Raw genomic sequence first — 21194 nt, forward strand, 5'->3', positions numbered from 1 at the left:
AACCAGCCAAGCTCAGCCCAGCTGCTGCTGTTCACAGCTACGGCAGCACCTCTGAACAGCGAGCTCCTAGGGAAACAGCTTTCCCAGCACACCAGGGACAGCTGAGCAATGCTGGGTAACTGTAAACCAGGTCAAAAAATTTATATGCAAGTATACTTACATTTTGGGAAAAAAAAAGTAATTAATTTAATCTATCTACTTAGAAGATTGTTGTTTTTTGTTTTGTTTAAAACATTTAAGTTTTTTGTCCCCCACCATCCACTTGCATGAGTCCACCTAAGAGTTGAGTTGTCTGTGGAAGTAAGAAAAGTTACTTTTGAAGAGACATCTAAGTCTTCTAGTGGAAGTATTAAAAGCTGATATCCTTTTGCTGGTGTTATGCTTGGCCCTCTTATCCTCCACTACCAGCTGTCATTACCAGTCAGCCTAGGACTAGGACCTGGAAAACTTCTGGTGGACAAAAAGTCTGAAAAGTTGAATATTTTACCAAGGTTCACAGATACCAAGAATCCTTTAATTTTCCTACACAGACCTGACTCCCACAGCACTGAGGACCCAGTGCAGGATGGCCTGCCCTGCCCTGAGCAGGATAACTTACACCTGCAAGTTTCCTGGGTTACAATGAGAAGCCCCGGGTCAGAGTGGAAGTATTTGGTTGCACTGTGGACAATTATGGGCTCGCAGGGACATTTTTGATGTGTGTGATAAGGGGTTGTCAGCACACTGCACTTCAGAAAGAGACCTGCCTTCAGGATGGCAGATATTATTTGCAAAAACCAGCAGCAGAGCCAAGACAGTTCACAACCTTCCTCAGTTTGTACCACCATAAACATCTGTCCGGTGGAGTGGCAAAGACAGGTCGTTAGGAGAACTGCACAGTTGCTGTCTCATGAAGGAAGGTTAAAAGACTGGGGAGCTCTTCTCTACAGTTTCATTTCTAACATGTACCAGGACAACAGTCATGCTTCTCATCTGTCATCTCTTCTCTTTTGACCTTTGTTATCGGCCTGTTCAGCATTTCATGGCTGGTGGTGTCTTGAGTACATGTGGAGACATTCATCAGACCTTTGTGCATGAGGCTGAACGGGATATCACAGGACTACTTTTCACAATCTAGCTGTTTTTTTCCCACTCTATGTATATATGAGCTAGCCTGCCAGACTTAATCCTTCTTCTCTGAGGCAGGAATGAAGTCCAGTAAACTGTACTTACCAAAAAGAATCAGCTACACTGTAAAAAACAAATTCAGAATAGGCACAACCACACGGAGAGTTAATTTCTGGGTATATTAAACTCATCAGGACATGTCACTATTCTGCCTTTTTCCAGATGAATTTTACAAAACAGCTTTTTGAGCCGCTCCAATCATGTTTCTTTATCAAGGAGCATCCTTTCTTGTTTCCACAAAGCCAAAGCCTGCTCTGTAGAGAGTCCTGAAAATAAGAGATAGGCCCTGAATATCTGTCACTTGAGAGGTTAGCTTAGATTGTTTTTAATAGTTTGTGGTACTCATAACTGGTTTTAAACTGACAGGGGAAGATGATGAAAAGAATAAGATCTGTGATTCTGAGCTCACATCAAAGAGCAGCTTTAAAGAATGAGTAAAAAGGCTGTCAACATAGGAAGGCTTACCCAGCTGCCTAACAAAGTAGGCTTCAAACAAACAAGAAACAGTGGCCCTAAACAAATTAACCAGATAGGGGAAAGTATTAGTTGAAATGTAAATATTTAACAGCCCCCTTTTCTACTAAGAGAAAGACAAAAAGCATCCTAAAAAGCTGATCACAAAAGAGATTTTTTTTTCTGTACAAAGAAAGCACAGCCATAGGATTTGGAAGTACTTACAGTTCTTTTCTGCACTACTGCCTACGTTAAGTCATCAGCCTGAGATCAGCTCTCCATTACACCGCACAGTCTACAGACTATTCACTCCCTGACACGAATTTCTCCTACAAGTCTTCTTTAAACTTCCCTTTGTACCCCCAGCTTTTTAACTGCCATCACAAACCTTCAAGATTTAACCCTAGGAGACAAAGGAGCAGTCTCCTGATGCAAAGATTAATGCCACTCTACAAAGAAGTGCAGACACATGAATTATCCACAGGTCTTTCATTCTGACAGAGCCTTTTGCCCCCGGCAGTTTGCAAGGCAGGTACACGCACACACCCTGCCGCTGGAATGGAGCCGCCTTGAGGGTGAAAGGCAGCAGCCGGCAGCTCCCTCTTGGTTTTGCTTCCCTCTGGATCTGCAACGCACAGAGCAACAGCAGTTTCCAGAGCTTCTCCTCCTCCATGCTGAGCTACCCCAGAGCAGATGGTGTTGGGTGCTTATACCTGGAGTAGTGCTTAGCAATCCCAGAAATACTTTTCCTAACTTGTCTTTGACATTTCCTAGACTAGTTCAGCTTCAGAGATGAGTAGATTCGCAGTCACCAGGCTTGAGGAGAGACCATCATCCAATGCAGGCAAGTACTATTCAGCGTGGGAGCAAAATGCCTCTGGCAGCAGCCACTCCTGTTGCCAACCAGGATCTTCTAGGTCCTCAAACTCCTCAAGCAGCTCCATTTCCTTTTGAAAGCTGTACCACTATGACCATCTGGTATTGTCCTCTTCCCCTGGTCATCTCCCTGGGGAAAAGATGGTGTGACCAGACCATTCCTTAGCATTTAAGCTTTATTAGTAAAGTCCTTTAATGGATTCAGCTGACCAAATGATCCAAATGAAGAAGAGCCATGCAAGCTTGCACACTTTTTCAGTTTAAAACAGATGAAAGAAAGTGCTTCTTGACGCAGTGGGTGGTAAACTTCTGGAGCTTGCTGCCATTGGCTCTGTGGAAGCAGACAGTACCCATCAGGCTTGACAACAGATTAGATTCATGGTCCATTAAAGGATGGGGAAGGGATGTACTTTCTGATATTTCCCCTTCAGAAACTATAGGTGTTGGGGACTACAAAGTGAGAGGCTTCAGAAGGGTGCCACGACCACACTCCCTTCCTAAATGCCAGCTTCTGCTATCACTGTGAGAGCCTGCCCGGCCAGACAGACCACGATGTGACCTAGTCAGATGTTTCTTATGCTCATATCAGGCAACTGCAGGGTACCAAAGCCCCTGAGGCACCACTCCTAGGCTTGGCTGTAAGAGCAAGGAACAGCTGCCCTGTGAGGGTCAGACACCGCGCGTGGGTACATGAAACCCTTAGAAGCTCCAGAGCCCTGCTTCTGTACCACACCATCAGGCAAAACCCATAGCCCAAAGCACTGCAGAAAGAAGCTAGTCTTCTTCATTCTGAGTTGTTTGCACACATTAACATCTAAAGCATGTGTCTCACTTTGGTGGGTGCAGCTCAGCAGCCAGTCCAGGGAACGCAGCTGTACAGAGGATGGTCATGCAAACACGTTCATGCACAATGCAGGGGAGGGCTGGGGAAAAAAGTCACCCAACACACCGTTTTTTATGCCCGATTTGATGTGCTGCATGTGTGATTACTGCAGAAATCAATGTGGGTAATTAGGGCCATCTGCACCCAGTGCTACCGTTTGTATGTGTATTCATAGTAACTGCAAGTTAGTTAGGCATGCCGCTGCACAAACACATTAAACAGCTAATTAATTAAAAAACAGACCTCTGCTTAGGAGGAGCCCATCACCAACTAATTACAAGGATACATCTTCTCCATCTGTTAGATATTTGCCCCCTCCCCAAGGTCACCAGGGAAGATGGGGAGGCTGCAGGCCCACTGCAAGGCCGTGCTGGGGCTGTGCGCGCTCTGCTCAAGCCCCTTCTGCTGCGCAGTGAGGCTTCAGACCACGCCTGCTTCTGGAAACACGACCCTGGCACCTCCACAGAACAGAAGAATGCTCTTGGATTACCTCAGGTGCCCTTTGGGTTAGATGCCAAACGTCTCTGCACCACTCCCAGCACGCCACCGCCAAGCACAGAAGAGGCTAATTGCATGCCCATTAACGGGGCAGCAGAGCAGCAGCCCAAGTGAACATCCCATAAAATGCTGGTTCCTCTTCCACCTCCTGTTTCTATGGCAAACTCCTAATGCAACAGGAGATTATAAATACACAGAGGACGGCTGTGCCCCAGTGCTTCACTGGCATATGGTTCTGTCTTCAGTCAGAAGCCACGGATTTAAATTTAGGGCTGGAGCAGGAGGTTAGGTTTCAAAATTCCAAGATAAATCCTCAGAAAGAAGGCAATAAGACCAGAATTTCCTCCCTCTGGTACAGCCTTAGAGCAGATGGGAGCACGGAGTCAGTGCTGTTGAGCAAACCACAGTTCTTGTGCAGCCCTGAAGTGCTGTATCCAGCTTCTCAGCTACCTGGGGACAGCTGCAGCTCTGGACCTTTGTCCCAGCTGCTGCTCCCCTGGCACTGGCCAAGTGGCCTGGGCTCTCAGGGGATGACCAAACTTTAGGGAGCGAGATTTGCTCCAGCTTTTGACTTACAGCAATCCCTTCTGATACAGCAAAGGCTGCCAATACTCCACTTCAGGTTGAATCAGCACTTTCAATATCTCCCCATCCTTTTCAAAAGGGGTGTCAGTGTGAAGAGGTAAGCTACAGGCATAACAGCTCGGGACATTTTCACTTGTGATAAAAAAAAGAACACATACATTTCAAATCATTGTGAAATACTTGTGAAACAAACCAAACCCTTCTTCCACATGAAATGCAATGCTGAAGAAGCCACTACAGTCCAACAAAGTGCAAAATGCTTTTATCATCTGGCACTGTAAATGCTTTTGAAGCATAGATACTGTAGTTATTGAGTAGCTCAAGACAACTTCACAGATTTTACTTTGATTATCCTAGAGCTAAAGAGGCAATTCTCACTAAAGAAAGGGGAAAAAAAACTATTGCTCCATGTGCTGGCACACAGGCTCCAGCCAATGGTGCTTTATCAAATGATACCTATGAAAATACCACATGTGGATCATCACACCGTTGACCAGCCATTCTGATGGCTTTACACTTGCTAAGAAGTCTTCTGACATTCCCTGCAAAACCCCCAAATTTCTACAGCATCAAATGCGTCCTAAACTCTGTAGAGCAGAAAAAGGCAGAATGCCATGCTAAAGATCCTGTCTGCAGCTCATCTCGACTGCTGCAAAGGGTTTAGGGCAGGACTGAAGCAAGCGAGCACCACACACAGGCACTTTGAACAGTTCTGGATGATTCTGCTGCAGGACCACGTCAGCATCACTGTAGGAGGGCTTGCTTTACATGTAGACACACTTTCTTTACACTTTCCTCCAAGCACTGACTTTACCATTGTACAAAGCACAAAATTATTCTGATAGGATCCACAATTTGGTCCTTCTAAACTAAGGAAAATACCTTCAAATAAACTTCATTCAACGTGGTCTGAACAATGTGTCTTCTCCCACCCCTTTTCTGACTGCCCTCTCTGCACCAAGGAGGGCACACACCCTGAGCAAGCCTTTTGGGATGGTCTGCAGCCTTCAGAGCTCCTGCCTGCTCGTCCCAACCAGAAGGAACTACTCTGCAGGCCAAGTTTTCCTCTGGTATTTTCCCCTCCTTATGCTGCTTGACCACCTTAGCCCTGCTAAATCAAAAAAAAAAGAAAAAAGGTCACCTAAACAAACCACTCCATCCTCAGTTCCTTAATCATATTAGAAGCAGCAAACATGCTGAGTTAAGCGCAAAGCAAGCAGTATTTTTATTTGGTTAATTAGAATTGCTCATCAAATGAAAACAAAGGAATGATTTACCGCAGAACTGGTACAGGTAGTTGTTGCATAAGTACATTCCTGCATATTTGGCTACTTCTGGAATATTTTTTAATTAACTGTTTCTCCTTGGCTAAAGCAAACCATAGAAAACAAGGAAAAAGGAGTTTCACACAAGGACACTGCCGAATCCCTCAACTGCCAGCTATTTTTTTTTTCTTCAGGGAGGATTTTAAATTAAAAGCAGATTGTCTTCATTAGTGTTACCAGAAGCCATGTAACTGCCAAAGCTGACAGAAACACAACTGCGATTTGTAAATTTGGCAAGTGTCATTTTCTCTTTCTACAAACGCTGGGTAACATCATTCATATTAAGAGGACTTTTGTGGGGGACACTGTGCAAAGAACAACTCCTTCCCTAGGAGTGGAAAAACATCTCCAGAGCAGCAGCTTAGTATTCTAGGATGCATAGGATCTCTCTCCTTGCTTATTTTGCAAGGAAGCCTAATGCATTAAATTTGGGCTGAAAATGGTCAGACAGTAAAAGTGCTACGAACTGTCTTCTGATGACTGAGCAAAATACAGTAGCAAGCCCATAATAAACATTTCAGCACTGATCTTCAACATATAGCCGTACTCAACCTTTCCATGACACGCTGCCAAACCCTCAGCAGCTATTCAGAGTGGTTTCCTACAGAAATCTCTGTTCTCTTTATCTCAGTCTAGTTGAAAAAGCTGATAATACCCTGATAGGAAAATTACATTTCTAACAACAGCAACTGTGTTTGCAGGCTTCGCGGTCTTCTCCAGAGCCTCAGCTCCAGCGATAAAGGGAAAGCCTTGGTAGTACTTTTCCTCTTTCAAATTCCTGTATGAATAGCTGCAGAACTGATAGAGGCATGTGTGCACAAAGCAGCCTGCCAGGGCATGAGAGCAGGCTGCAATTAACGAACGATCTCCTCCTCGTTTTTAGGGTTACTCCGCACATACCCTGGTACATCAGTCTCCTACTCACCAGTAACTTCTGGCGTCCAGCTTTTAGTCTTAGGAAGAAGGCTAAACATACACAAACAAGGTGTTTTAAATTGGCTGATGTAGCTGAATTTGTTACATGCCACAGTGCAGATGCTGGCCTCGGGGGCTGAGCGGAGGTGCTGACATGAAAAGGAAGCAACGGGGGTGACCCCGATGCTCTCTTGGGTCAGCCACAGCCTCCTGAGCACCGCCACCATGGCGCCAAACGCGTCGCTGGCACGACGCAGCGCCACAGCCCGAGCCTGCCACGCGTGGCTCACCAAGTCTCACGATGGAAAGACTATGACAATTTTAGGATGGAAAAAAATAGAGAAATGGGGAATCTATAAGCACGTTGCACATGCCCAGGGGCATGGCACTAGAGATTGCAGCACCCCTCAGTGAGTTATCTATTCCCTTGGCTATAGCTGAAATGGGAAGGTCTGAACACTTTATTAAACTTTGCAGGAAGCAGTTTAACACAGTAAGTATTACCACAGTCACAAATGGAAAGTCTGTCTGTGATAATTAGGATTCTACTACATATGGTTTTATTAGATGCTATCTTATAACCAAGATAAAAATAGCTGGCTACATAGCAGTCACCAGTCTCTCAGCTGACTTAAAAATAAAGCAACAAATGTAGTGCAATGCCAGGCACAGAACCAACCGAAATAACGTTAACCTATATTGAAGCCTGCAAAGGTACCAGCTGTACCCCTACACTTGAACGTAACCCAGAACTAATGTTCAGTGACTCTGCAGTTTTGGTTTGTATCTTCAGAAGAACTGGAGAATCCAGCTCTCATTGTGTAGTCCAACTTTCTTCTCCCACAGTGAGCAGAGTTCATTATCTGTTGAACCATACACTAAGCAATGGGTTAATGATAATTAAACTGAAAGAGATACAGATTTGAGGAATTCGTTATTATCTGATCTGCTAACTAAATTTAGATACCTGTAATCAATTAATAACAATGGAAAACAAAAACAAGAGAAGAGCCGCCAACAACAGGCTTGTAAAAATCTGTTTAGTGAGGCCCATGCATCTTGGTTGGGTTGAACAGCACAGCATCTTAATAAACCAAAAAAATTGTCTTTATAGATGAGTAACAGAGGCAGAGCATGGCCCTAAGTTATGCCCTTACTGTTTATTATTCATGTACCACGGGACTGACGAGATTTATGGTCCCATTGTGATAAGTACTGTACAGTGAAATATAGTGGAACAGTGAGATGCAGTACTCCAAGACTTTGTAATTTAAAGACAAATTACAAACCCAAGATATTATAGTTTAAAGATGGTAACGCACAGATGGGGACTGGAGATACAGAGAGATTAAGCAACTTGCCCAAGGTCATGCCAGATGTGTGCTAAAGCAAAAACCTGAACTCCCATCTCTGGAGTACCAGCACAGGTTTTATCTTACATATGAGAACATTGCTTCTCCCCCGTGATTTCACTAGATACCGTATTTCATAAACTAACAAGTAAATTCAGAAAACACAACCATTGCAGGCTATTACTGGAAGGACTTCCTTTCACCCCTACTCCTCTGAAGACCTTCATTAATGAAGGAGCTTCACCTACGCATCCCCAATTTATCCACGTGTGGCACGACTGCAGCATTTGCACAGAATCACAGGACAATTTAAGCTGAAGGGCCCTCTGCAGCCATCTAGCCCAACCCTTGCTCTGAGCAGAACAAACCAGAGCAGATGCCCCAGGGCCTTATCTACTCAAACTCCGAATATCTTCAAGGATGGATATTCCCACCACCTCTCTGGGCTCTTGTTCCGGTGCTCGATCAATAAAGCTGAGAAAGTCTTTCCATGCAAATAATCTCCCTGGTTCCAACTTGTGCCTGCCACCTCCATTCTGTCCCCACACCCAGCTCTGTTTTCTCTATTTCTGCCTGTTCAGTAGTTGCAGGTAGCAGCAGGATTTCCCCCAGCCTTTTTTCTAGACCTTACTCCTCAATGCTGAACGAGTCGAGATTTCACCGCTTCCCCTAGTACATCACGTAGTGTAGCACCCTAGACATCTTGGTGGTCTCTGCTGGACTTGCTCCAGTACAGCCATACCTTTCCTTTACAAGATAGCCCCAAACCAGGCATAGTGCTCCACATACAATCTCACCAGTGCTGAACAGAAGGGTACAATTTAATTGCCCCCCCCCCCCCATTTCTTTAGCACAAAGCATGCAAACAGTTATTTTCTTTAATCAATTATTGTGGTTTTGTTTCACTTCACGAAACAGCACAGGAACGTTGTTTTTGTATTCCACTTCTGGAATTTCACTTCTGCTGGGGTCTCAGTACACAGACACACCAGTTTCTGAGAGCAACCGCTGCTCCAGCAGAGAATTCCAGAACAGGGCATTTGGGATGCCTTTTTCTCTAGCTGGCAAAAAGGATAGACCTATCAGCCTTAGTGATGTAACATGTTCAAAATGTATCAGTGACAGCAGGGTAACATGAGACACCATGTTGCTGGATATACATATATCAGTAGATATATTTAGGAGTTTGTGTCCCAAACGCTGTTGCATAGTGCATTGTTAACAGTAAAAAATACTGAATTTATGACTGTGACATGAGATTGCTTCAGTGCAACACAAACAGTAGTGGCAGTGTCACTTATTAAGACACAACTCATGCCCCTAGACAGCTGATCCAGGGTGCTGGGACAAACAATACAGCAGTTAACCACAGTGGCTTTCTTTCCTGGTTTTCAATTGAAATGCACCCACTATCAGAAGGTATTTGCTCTCTGTTTGTTTTAGTAAGAGCAAAGTCACAGCATAATCTTTGCTAGTACCTGTGAAGATTTACTGATGAAAATTGCACTTTAATTATCTCTACAGAAGTGCTGTCAACATTTGTTTTAGGTTTCCCCCTAAAGTACTGTCCCACAGAGCAGCAAAATCGGTTCACTCAGCAACAGGCAGTGATCCTGACACAAAAGGCATTTGCGTGGCAGATCCCACAACTGAACAGAGCAGTCTGTGTGGACAAGGCAAAACAAACTGCCCCCCATGCCGCTGCCAGGATGAGACAACCAGTTGGGTGTCAGAAACGTGCAGGGCTCTGTGTGTAACCGCTCACCTTCACGCTGGGAGGCCTCTGCAGGTTGGAGAACAGGCTGGGCTGAACCAGCAGCACCAGGAAGAAACAAGCATAGAATAGGCCACATCCCCTCACCCAGCCAAAGCTGACAACAGACCAGTTTACATTGCTCAGTGGGCTCAAAAGAGGCTTGTCAAAATTCCCCTTAACCCAGGAATTGTTTCATGGCAATATGTGGTAACCTCTCTTACGGCATTATTTCATACAACAGCAGCTGCCAGATTTTCAGCAAAACTTAGCTGTATGTTCTGTCCCTTTCAAACACAAAATTGCTTCCATTGCTAATGGCACCAGAACTGGAAGCGAAGCACCAGAGCCCTGGCTTTGCACTGGGATGAATCCTTTCAGCATTTATGTACACGTTTAAAGCCGTACCAATGGCTCCTTACGCACACTACTAGATCCCAGGTGCATGCTACATCTAAGTAGCGCACCATACGCAGTGGTGACTTACCCAGTTGCTTGTTTATGAACACAGGGCTCCCATTCATCACAAGCCCAGCCTATATCCACCATGCACCTACAGATGCTTGTATTTTGGGCACAGAACAGCCAAGCTGCAGGTCAACAAGGCAAGAAGTGGCTCTGAAGCTTCATGAATAGAAGAGCAAAGGCTAGGCCACCAGCCCAGCGTGTGCCTGAGGTTGGACATCAGTTACCTCAGCAAGTCATTCTCTAGCACAATAACTCACTTCCCTCACACTGCAGCCCATCAAGTAAAATGCTCACTAGGTAAACCAAACCTGAACAGCAATTCACAGCACTCTGCCCTACTCTCCCACACCTCATTCCATCTTCCCACGTCTATCACATATCATCACCAAAATAAGCTCTAGCACACAGAATAGTTTAAGCCACACTTCCCATATCCAGACTTCCTGCCCCTAACATTAATGTGTAGCAGAGATACTTCAGCCATTGTTTACTATTAACTGATCAAGTAAAATCAAATACAACTTCCCAAGACACAGCAAGTCCAACAGTCACTGACCTGAACCAGCATAATGCAGAGCCTAGAAAGAGGACAAATGCACAGACTAACCTAGGAAGACATAACACAGTCTCTGACCCGTAGTCGCAGGAGGTACCTGAGGGCAGTACCTCCGTTGCAGCACTGAGGAACAAGGTTTCCCTACTCTTGCTCTCCGTGCAGGTACTCTACTACCTGATGTGTTACAGAGATTCATGCATATATTCATATAACATCGTATCATCACTTTTGCTCATCTGGGCTTAAATTAATTTACAGTACACGCTAGTGGCAGATGAAAGGAAGAAGCGTTCCAGTTTGCCTTTTCTGACCTCCACAGGCATTTCCCTCTGCCCCAAAGCACAAGCAGCCAGGATGCTCCCCGCCAGACAGGAGGGGGCACAAGCCCTGGGGAGGCTGTCCCTGAATCAATGAGACTTCTGCCCACGGGTTCCCACTATTGTGCAGCCCTTCCTCAAACCCACAGCAGATGAGTCTCAAGTTTGGTTTGACCTTAAAGAGCCTCCCTAATAAGAATACCAGCCTCCTTCAATGTGTAAGCCTCTATGAGACCTCCCACAAATGAAAGGGGAGTGAGAGTTTTGCAGGGCTTGTTTGGATTCTGTCACAAAGCCAAACAGATGTTTGTGAAATATAAACTGTTATACAACTGTTTTAAACTCACACAGCTGTGCACAGCCAAGCAACTGCATCAGGGAAGAACACCGCTGCTCTCTTAAGGTGTTCTTACATCTAGGGACTTGATATACAGCTTAATAAACCAAACTTCCTGTAAGTTATTCACGCTATCTCATCCCAATATAGCATTTACACTGGAGGAAACCACCGAAAAAGAAACAACTGAAGAGGCTTTTCCAGGTTGACAGTGAAAATCTGCAACCAGATGGGAACCAGCACTCAGATGTCCATCCCACCAGACCCTGGGGTAATTATAGCACCTGACTGCCACCATTTTTATGATTTTGGCTCATCTGGGAAAACAGCAGAAACAGACAGGAGATGCTAATACAACAGCCCTGCTTTGCCACTTGTACAAAATTCCCCCAATGCTCCACATGGCCGTCACTGCAGGATCAAACTGTACAACCCCAGCACTGCAGGATTCACTGCAACGATACGAACTGGGACCAGAAGAGACTGAAGTAATTTCTTATCTGTATTAAAAATGTAAAATTAATTTTAATTCCTGACAGCACTTTTATATTTTTATTTATGAACAAAAATGTACAACCAAAAGAATTTCTAAAATGCTTCTATTTTAGAAACATGCCTGTCTGCTCCAGTTGAAAGGCAAGAGACTTGGGTAAAGCTAGTGGAAACATGCCAACTAAATTACACAGTATAGTTTTACAATCCTATAAAATACCTTTTTTTTTTTTTTGCAAGCCAAAACTATTTGTCATAGAGAATTTCATTTTAGTCACATAAAAGATTGACTGCGTGTATAAGTACTATCACACTGTTCCCAAAAAGATGGGGTAAAAGTGAAACTTTTGTTGTTGTTCTTTTTTAATACTTCAGAAGAAAGCATAGCAATTTAAAAACTTGTTTTACTCATGTTGCTAGCATAGGAGTTCCTAACAGCTGGGTAATTCTGTCCTTTTGATTCACTCTGCACTGTAAATGAAAAGGCACAAAACATTATATTAATCACCATTGTGTTGACTGTACAGAGATTATAAAACTAATTTATTTTCTAAAACACAGAGCTAGAGCACTGTGGATAACTTTCACAGCACAGTCTGCTTACTCAAATTGTATAAAAGGCAAAAAAATGTTTTCCATGTCTGAAAAATTCCACATAAGACAGGAACACATTACTGGGAAGATGTCACAGACCCAACTCACAGCTCTGTCACATCTAGACAAGCATGTTAATTTTATGCAGTCTAAAGCTTTGCTATTTTTTGTGAAACAATCTGGTAATGGAGGTAATCTGACTCCCTGGGAATCAAATCTTTCTTAAAGACAGGTTTCACCTGTAGGGATATAGCGTATTGTGAGCAATAAAGCATCAAAGCACATAGGCATCACAGAAGAGAGTATTCTGTGCTTCACGTGTGTAAAAGTTAAAACCAAAACCACATACGTTTGTGGTTTTTTTTTTGAATTTTATTTTTGGTAACTTCAAGGGTAAAGGCCCTAACACAACTGCAGCTAAGGCAACTTTCTACGAACTACAAGACAGGATGGAATAATCTTCTAGCAACTGCTACTATACTTTCAGCAAGCTTCACGTTCTTACTTCTCCAGGTCTCTCCCTATCATGATGAGACAGATCCACTCTCATAGCTGTCAGGAAGACACTGTCAATCCTCGTTGAACAGATAAAAAAAAAGCAAGAATGTAATTTTTCCGGGAGGATTTAAAGATGAAGAGTCTGTGCACTGACTTGTTTCATGCCACCACCCAAGCAGATGGTGTGTCCACCCCAGCATGCTGCCCACTGAACCACTTTTCTTCTTACAGCCGTGACTGGTAGTCAACTACTGCACATTTAATAGACACCTGTGCATTTGGAGAAGCGCTGAAAAAGCCCAACTCTGACTGTAATTATGTAGGTGGAGACACTGAGGTGAGGGACTTGCTTAAGATTTTTTAGAAAGACTCAATCTAGGCAAACAGTTCAGAAGGGACGGATGAAAGCGAGCACTGCTCACCCCCCTCACCTTTACTGGCACACCACCTGAAGCAGCGCTTCCAGCGCTTTTCTGAAAGAACACCCAACTACCACAGACACTCTTCCATTGGAAAAGCAGAATAGGTGACTCTATACATTTCCTATGTGCCTGCAGCAGCACAAAACATTCAAGTGGATACTGGAGGACCTTTGCCTACATCAAAGACGATCAGAGCCCAGCCCAGGTGTCACAGGCAGCAGCTACACAGCCCAGCGAGCGCAGGGAGTTCGGTGTGCGCAGCTGCTGCAGGATGGGGTGCCTCACTAGAGACAGCCTGCTGGGTCGGGGGGGGGGCCTTTGTTACTGCTTCTCTGAGCAGCAGCAACACGTGCACACACCAACTTGGAAGCTTCTTGCAGGAAAGCAATTGCATTTGGCGGCAACATATGTCCCAGCACAGAAGCTGGGCAGAGCCAGCAGGGCCAGCTGAACACCGGAGCAGCGTGCTGTTTTGACACCATCCCCTTGGTACGGCTACCAGCTACTAGGTGTACAAAAAAGCAACACATAGGACAAAGAAAGAAACCCAACATACAGAAAAATGTTGTGTTCAGTAGCTGCCAGGGCAGCAAACAGCAATTAAAGCTGTTTTCTCCAAGGAAGCCTGCAGGTTTGCACAGAATTGTGATATTTGTTTCCCTGTTTGAAATTCCCAACCACTACTTCCAGCTCAACAGAATACAAAATAGATGCAGGAATTCTCCCTATACCAGCAACACCTGGCAATTCCCCCCCTACCTACTTTGTTCTTCCCTTCCACAATCCCACAAAACAAGCAACAGGAACGCCTGAACTACAGCATGGTAATGCTCGACCCCTGGGCCAGCTGCGAGACTGAAGCACGGCACTGACCAGGGCACACAGTGCCAGGACTGCGACACACAGCAGGGGCAGATCACTCCTCAGACCAACAGAGACAGCAGCCATCCTTTTATCCTGCTTTCATTGTCCATACTGTACCCAATGCAATTTGGTGCTGCACTAAAAGCCCACGATGCTCAGTCCCACACCCCAGGCGGGTGCAGAGCCTGTGCTCAGCAGCTGGTGATTGGTAGGTGCTCTGTGCCCCTCTTTTCAGCGAGAGCTGTGATCTGCGAGGAAAATAAAACCTCTGGCTCTAAGTAGACGTTTTTGATAATCAAGTTAACAGCTCGCTCCCTCCTTGCCTTTGGTTAAGTCAAAGCACACTTAATTATTGAAGTTACCCAGAGGAATACCTCTATCCGGTCCCCTCAATGCGAGACAATTGTACTGAAAGCGAGAGAACATTAAACCAACTGTTTCACGATCCCTGCCAAAAGCTGCGCATCTCCTATCAAACACATCCGGCATATCTAGAGATTGACTGACATCTGTTCTTACACAAAGCAGGGCATACACAGGGCAAGAACAGAAAAGGCAGAGACAAGGTGAGCACTAGTTTCACAGGTTGATAGGTGTCTCCAGCTATATATGCATGCAAATTTTTTGGAAAATATCAGGCTTAATCATGTTTTGCTTCACCAACAAAAAGGAGCTGTTGAAATAGTTTTGTCAGACACAGCTGATAAGGATAATTATGTGCTGAGAGCTTAGTCATCCATATCAGTGACAGAAAGGCAGCTTCTCTTAATGTCACCAACACAGAACTCTAAAGAATATCTAAGTATAAAGCCTTCCAGATTTCAAATGTAGCAGAGGCAAGCTCTCGGTCCGCTAAAACACACGCTGCTCCGAACGATAGCTAACCACTAGAGGGAGCCCATTTTTCTCCATAAATCTAATTTTCATAATTGTTTTGTATGCACACATTCTGTGCTGACAAATTAACACAACAATCAAAGTGTAAAACAAACTATACATATTCATATAAACTTGTATAAGTTAAACAGAAATGGAGATACACAGTTCAAGCAAAGCCTGCTCCAACATTCGCACCAATATATTTGCCAGATGGAAGAAAAGGCACAATTCAGTGTGCTTTGCTTCATCAAAAATAGCATTCTAAACCCAGCAGGCTAAAATGGCCATTCCAATTTTCCCTTAAATTAATTAGCATAAACTGGTTGATATTGCATCCAGGAGTTCACCGTATAGCAGCTAACCTTGAGAAACCGTGTCTGCCTCGAGTAAACAGAAACCAAATGTGGCAACAACCTCAGAGAGGCTCCCCTTTCAATTAAGCAGTAAAGATCCTTCCTTGGGAGTGGAGGAGCCCCAGATTTGATTTTTTGAACCACAGATGCAGGTTTGCCCATCTCTGTATTTATGCCTTTTGTACTGCATCTGTCGGAATTCAAAATGCCACCCAATATTGTATTTCATTACCCTCTTTATACTCCGAGAGCCTCGTCCAGCCCAGCCTTGTAGCCAGACCTGTTCTTTACTTAGCTAACATTCCACCAAATGACTCTTCACACATGTGCTTGGCAATGCTTTCCTTACAGGAAGGCATTATGTGGCCTATAAGGACTGGAAGATGAAAACAGTTTGGTTTTGACTCCTTTCAGCTAAGGAACCAGGGAAACACAGTCTTGTGACACGTAACTGGACCAACAGTGATACTGCTGCCTGGAGTTCTTCTGTGCCCTCCTCTTTTGACACATTATACCCATCCCCACGTCAACCAGCAAAACTCAAGGCAATTCAAAGAGAAGGATTAACCTTTGAAATAAACAAACCAAAGCAAAAAAGCACAAGTCTAGCCTAAACAGAGAGCAAGGGCCAAGGATATCCGTGTCGAATTAAAATTCTTAAGTCTTCTCCAGGACAGAGGAGAACTAACACAGCTTGAGACACTGGGAGCAGTCACCATCAACAACGCTAAGGCACTCACATCAAGGCATCAGAGAAAGCTGGATATGCTCCCCAAAGAGCAGTATTTTCTGCAGTAGGCTCTCTCTTTTGTCACAAACCTTACTATGAGCCCAAGAAGACCACCAGCCCTAGCAATGGCACTAAGAGGTAGACCTAGAGCAGGGCTCTCTGTAAGCACCCTCAGTCACCAGAGGAGACCTGCAACGGCACATGGGTAACGAGAATATGGGAAAGCAGAAACAGAGGTCTGCCACCTCCAGAAGAGTGAAGAGAAAGTAGAAGAACTGGTAGCTCTTGAAGCGTTTACTCATATTTTTTAGGAATCACGGAAGGTGGGCACAGGTCACCCAGCCAGTGAGGTGGAACACTCCCACCCAGGAAAACCTTGCTCCAGATAATTTGGCTTTATGGGTGCAAATGCTGTAACTTTCCCAAACCCAAGCGGCAGGGAGTGGTTCCCCCAGCATCAGAAACTCTCTTCTAGGCAGATCTGCACCTGAGAATCTGGGTGTACGTGGGCCTGTCAGGATTACTAATACGAACAGACGCTTCTTTCACGTTTGGGAATTTTGCCATTAACTTCAAAGCAGAGATATAACACCTTGCATATTCCCTAAACACACTTAATAGCAGTACCTGACACATTTTAAGTGCTGAGGCACGTTAAAGACATTCTGCACTAGCAAAAAAAACAGGCACCCCTGTCTAGGTGTTTTGTAAGAAATGTGGTAGGCCAAGAGTCTGTCCCTAAATCAGATGCCTATCTGTTAGCCAGCTAATAGTTGTGTGACTGCTTCTGTAACTGATCTGAACAGTCATAAGCGGGGACTACCTTCTGCTGAGCTGTGGAGACTTTGTATTACTCATAATCCTCTTAAATCATAACAAAGAACACAGATTAGAAGGTGTAAAGCATGCAATAAATATGCTAAAACCAACATAAACTCAGCCATTTCAGCCTGAGTCACAGTCTACATCGTGGGAGCACACTAAACTCCTTTTGAACTCCAGCTCCGGGGGTGCAAGCAGCGAGTGGTTTGGCTCCTGGTGCCAGGCTGGTGCGACAGCAACCCACACCGAGCAGCACCTGGAGCCAGCTGAAAGCAGGGAGGAGGACGTTCAGCCCAGCAGGGCAGCACTGCTTTGGGGACAAGGCCACGGTGCTAAGAAATGAGTTTTCCCCTTTGCAATGCAACGGAAAGAGAAGGAATAGAAAGATCCTCTTGGAGAGGGGGAACAGAAGGGCTGTTGCCTCTGGGGGACTTGGAAATGAGATAAGAACACGGTTCTTGGGGGAGCTCTTGAACATCTCTAACAACACAGAAAAGGCCACCATTAGGAAACCTGACACGTGTCCAACCGGAGCCATCAACGAACCATCTTCAACGGCACTTTAAAATGTAGTCCAATGGCATAGGCACTTCCAGGTGTCAATCACGTGCAACTTGACAAGACTCTCTATGTACAGATTACAACCCCCATCATCAACAAACTGAACTAAATCTGTTAAAACCAGCCTTAAGCGATCCATCAAAGTGTGGAGTTAGACACTGCATGATACTGTATTTACTACTTGTGGGGATACCACAGGAAGGTCTTGAGATTCTTGCTTTTTGACAACAAAACCAGCATTAACTTCTGCACTAACCTGCACAACTGCTAAAGGCATGGACAACACACAACACTATATTTTAATAGGAACGCTTATGACACTAGTATTAAAGCACACTGATGTTTTAACTGCACTGGGTGAGTACTACAGCAACAGAAAAGGGCGTTCCTGGATATTTATCAGTCATAAGATACATATGATAATTACTAATGAAAATCATTAAGTCCGTTAGCCATTCTAAAGACCAGGCTAATAACAGCAGCAGAGCCAAATTTGCATGTCAACCCTTTTCCCCCACAAGCACTTCTTTATATTATTTTCCATGTGGTATTCCTCAAATTTTTATAGTATTTATCTGTAGAGTTTCCTTGTTTACAGCAACAACCAGAGATGCCCATTTTGATACTACAATTTTAACTACTGATGCTTAAGAGAAATAAGGTGAGCACTCAAAGCACCCAGGAGACAAAACTCCTGATTCCTAGAAGCACTTGTGTCCTGTGTCGCTTTTTAAATCACAACAACGTGTAGGGACGTTTTACTCACAGCTAACCTCTCGTCTGTGCTGCTCATAACCGCAGCTCACAAGATCCTGACTACCCCCGCCCCCAGTACTATCGCTGCATACAATGCCACAGCCATCTCCCCAAGTATTTGTAAACAAGACAGTTTGTCTTCCACGAACTTTCCACTTGAAACATGACTGCTAATGTATTCACATTTTTAATAAGTAGATGCAAATTTATAACAAGCCACCTTCTTGCTTAACCGAATTACTGTTCTATTAATAGTGATGTTCAAATGATTTTGAAATTCCCCATTGTTTAACCCCAAGGACTGTTCATTTTATTTTCGATATTCGCTCTTGGTTGTAACTTAAGAAAGTATTAATTTGTTCACATTTATGAGGCATTTATATGGTTCAGCCTTTTCCACTCATGGGTCAAACAAGGAATTGGTTTCCCTGTAAAACTACACAATAAAATATTCAACATAAGGTATTCTGTAGCTTAGATGTGAACTACAAACTGCAATCTTACTGGGATGTCCCTGTAGGTTGGCTTCGGCACGTACGCCTGCATGTTTTATGCTTTGTCTGAAGAAAGAAGCTCCCGCAAGTGAGGAGGAAGCTCTCAGATATGGGTCACATGTTAGTGTATCAAAACTTACACAAGATTAAAAAAAAAAGCCTAAATATATTTTTCCTAAGCTCTCTGAGGGAAAGCATAGGGAGGAACAACAACAGCAACAACAACAAAAAAAAAACCAAACATAAATCAGACCTTGAATATTCTTTGGTAATTCAGAGGTTTTCTGTAAAGAAGATGAAATTAACCAGAATTTCTCAGAATACCAACAAAAAAAAAACAAAGGTAGGCAAGAAGACGCACACTGATGTAGGTTGCTCAGGTTTCCTCTGTGTTTTACACACTTGACACAGGGTCATTTTACTCCCATTTCATTTTTAACAACTGCCACGCGCCGTTTACGGGTTTGTTTCCCATCTAAGGGAAGATTAAAAAAAAAAACAAAATCCAAAACCAATTCTCTCTCTCGTAAGCTCGGAGCGTTTTCCAGCTCTAAGACCGAAACCCATTATAGTTTGATTCTGCCGATTTCTGCCCCCAAAGCCCAAAACCGTTTCGGCTGCGCTCGAAACGGAAAGGAGACAATGAAAAAAGCGCCCCGAGCCCAGCCCCGAGCCCGCGCCGCGGTCACCCCGCTCCTCCCGGCGCCGTTCGCACCGCCCAAGAGCCGCGGCGCAGCCCGGGGTGCTCGGGGGGAGCCTCCCCGCCGCACTCACCGGAGATCTCGGCCTGGGGCACGCCGCTGAGGCTGAAGCCCTTGGCCCCATACAGCTGCCGGACCTCGGCACAGCTCCTCGCCTTGCTGCCGCTGTCACCGCGAGCCGGGGCGGAGGCGACACACAGCAGCCAAAATCCCCACGGGAAGAAACGCATCCTTCTGCGCTGGCCCCGCCACCTGCCGTGCGAAGGGCAAAGCCAAGGTCCCGCGGCGAGGAGGCGGCGGGGGCCGGGGGCACGGCCCCGTCCCCGGGCAGCCCGGCGGGACGGCTGGCCGAGGGGGAGCCCGGCTCCCGGGAGCTGCCGCCGGCGGGCGGGGAAGGCGCCGGGGAGCTCAGCCCGGGCGGAGCGCAGCGGGCCGGGGGGCAGAGACCCCAACCCGGCCGGGCCGCTTCCCCGGCGCGCTCTGAGAGCCCGGAGCGTGACCGCGGAGAGGGCTTTTGTTCTTAGCGCGGCTGCATCCCCGGGCAGTCCCGCCGCGATGCTGCCGAGCCGAGCCGAGCCGAGCCGGGCCGGGCCGGGCCGGGCGGGCTGCGGGGCTGCTCCCGCGGCTGGGCTGCGCCGCGCCGGGCCGCTCCGTGCGTGCGCCGGCACCGCTCCACCTGCGCGCCGAGCCGGGCGGCGGGGAGGCTCCGGGGAGGCTCCGGAGCGAGGCCGGGCTCCCCCCGCCGGACGTGGCATCACGCGCCCGGCGCCAATCCCGCGCCCGGCCCGGCCCCGCGCTCCGCCCCCGCCACCGCCTCCCGCCCGGCCCGGCCCCGCCCGCAACGCGCCCGCCGCGGGTCCCGCCGGGGGGCCCGGGCAACCCCCAGGCTGGGAGCGCCGCCGTCGCCCCTCCGCTGCCCGAGCCGAGGGCGCTGGGCGAGCCCCGGACCCGGCAGGCGGCGGGGCGCCGGGGAAGGGGGCTGAAGGCAGGCGGGAAGCACGCCCCGAGCGGCGCGGTCCGGGCGCTCTCGGCCCGGAGCCCCCGACTTTCCCCGGCCGTGGGGGGGGAAACGCAGAAGGAGAGGCCGAGTTCTCGGCCGCTTTGCCGGGTCGGCGTGCGGAAAACAGCTTGACCGGGAGGCAGCAAGGTCCCGGGGAGGCGCTAAGTGCCCCTGTCACAGAAGAGAGCGGGGGAAGTGAGGGGATTTTCAGCTGCAGTCCCTGCTTTCGAGTTTCGTTCTCAGAGCAGAATGCGGTCCTGGAGCCGGGGCTCTGTGCCTCAGCCAGCCGGGTTTCTGCCTGCCTCCCGCAGAACTGAGGCTTCTGCGATCACCTGTGTGTTGGGGTAATGGCCAAGCACTTGCCGACAGATGAACTTGTAAGCTTTTGGCCACCATCTAGCACATCTGACAACACAGAGAGAACCCAAAGATTGCTTCTCCAAGAGCAGTTGTTGTCGCTGGAAAAAGGAGAGGGAACCTACTCGTACCTTCAGCTGAAGCACTCGTGTGAGCTTACACCTCAAGAGGCATCAGAAAACCCTC

At 46.4% G+C, this 21194-nt stretch overlaps 1 protein-coding gene across 1 annotated transcript in view; it reads right to left on the minus strand.

Moving 5' to 3' along the window:
- The window catches only part of GPC1 (glypican 1), a 200637-nt gene extending 180400 nt beyond the window's left edge, over positions 1-20237 (minus strand). Inside the window, exon 1 of the mRNA XM_035544950.2 lies at positions 19725-20237. Coding sequence (XP_035400843.1) covers positions 19725-19881 — 157 coding nt within the window. The 5' untranslated portion in view covers positions 19882-20237. The remainder of the gene's footprint in view (positions 1-19724) is intronic.
- Between the last annotated feature and the right edge of the window lie 957 nt (positions 20238-21194).

Source organism: Cygnus atratus, chromosome 9 (genome assembly GCF_013377495.2).
Source record: "Cygnus atratus isolate AKBS03 ecotype Queensland, Australia chromosome 9, CAtr_DNAZoo_HiC_assembly, whole genome shotgun sequence".
NCBI lineage: Eukaryota > Metazoa > Chordata > Aves > Anseriformes > Anatidae > Cygnus > Cygnus atratus.